At 42.4% G+C, this 436-nt stretch overlaps 1 protein-coding gene across 1 annotated transcript in view; it reads right to left on the minus strand.

Moving 5' to 3' along the window:
• The window catches only part of LOC119592912 (glyoxylate/hydroxypyruvate reductase A-like), an 11,821-nt gene that overhangs the window by 3,263 nt on the left and 8,122 nt on the right, over positions 1–436 (minus strand). Inside the window, exon 4 of the mRNA XM_037941804.1 lies at positions 268–390. Coding sequence (XP_037797732.1) covers positions 268–390 — 123 coding nt within the window. The remainder of the gene's footprint in view (positions 1–267; positions 391–436) is intronic.

Here is a 436-nt window from a genome sequence, read left to right on the forward strand (position 1 = left end):
AATACTGAAACATTAAAACTTCGAAACAGTAAAACACTAAAATACGAAAACATTAAAACATCAAAAACAGTAAAACACTAAAACACGAAAACATTAAAACATCAAAACTAAAACAAGAAAACATTAAAACATCAAAACAGTAAAACCTAAAACATTAAAACATCAACATAGCAAAACATTAAAACATCAAAACACAAAAACACCAAAAAACACCAAACCATTAATGATAACATCGATACTGCAATAATACCGGCCTTGTATGCCCACCTGGTTATCTCTGGCCTCGAGGAAGCCACGCTCCCAGCAGATAGCGGCGCCCACGACGTACTCGGCCATCAGCAGGGCCACGCCGGCGCCCGTGTTGCGGCTCACGACGAAGGGGGGGCGGCGCTGCGGGCGTGGGAAGGGAGATGGAATGGGAATAAAGATGGATGTG

This window comes from Penaeus monodon, chromosome 31 (assembly GCF_015228065.2).
Source record: "Penaeus monodon isolate SGIC_2016 chromosome 31, NSTDA_Pmon_1, whole genome shotgun sequence".
Classification (NCBI taxonomy): Eukaryota; Metazoa; Arthropoda; class Malacostraca; order Decapoda; family Penaeidae; genus Penaeus; species Penaeus monodon.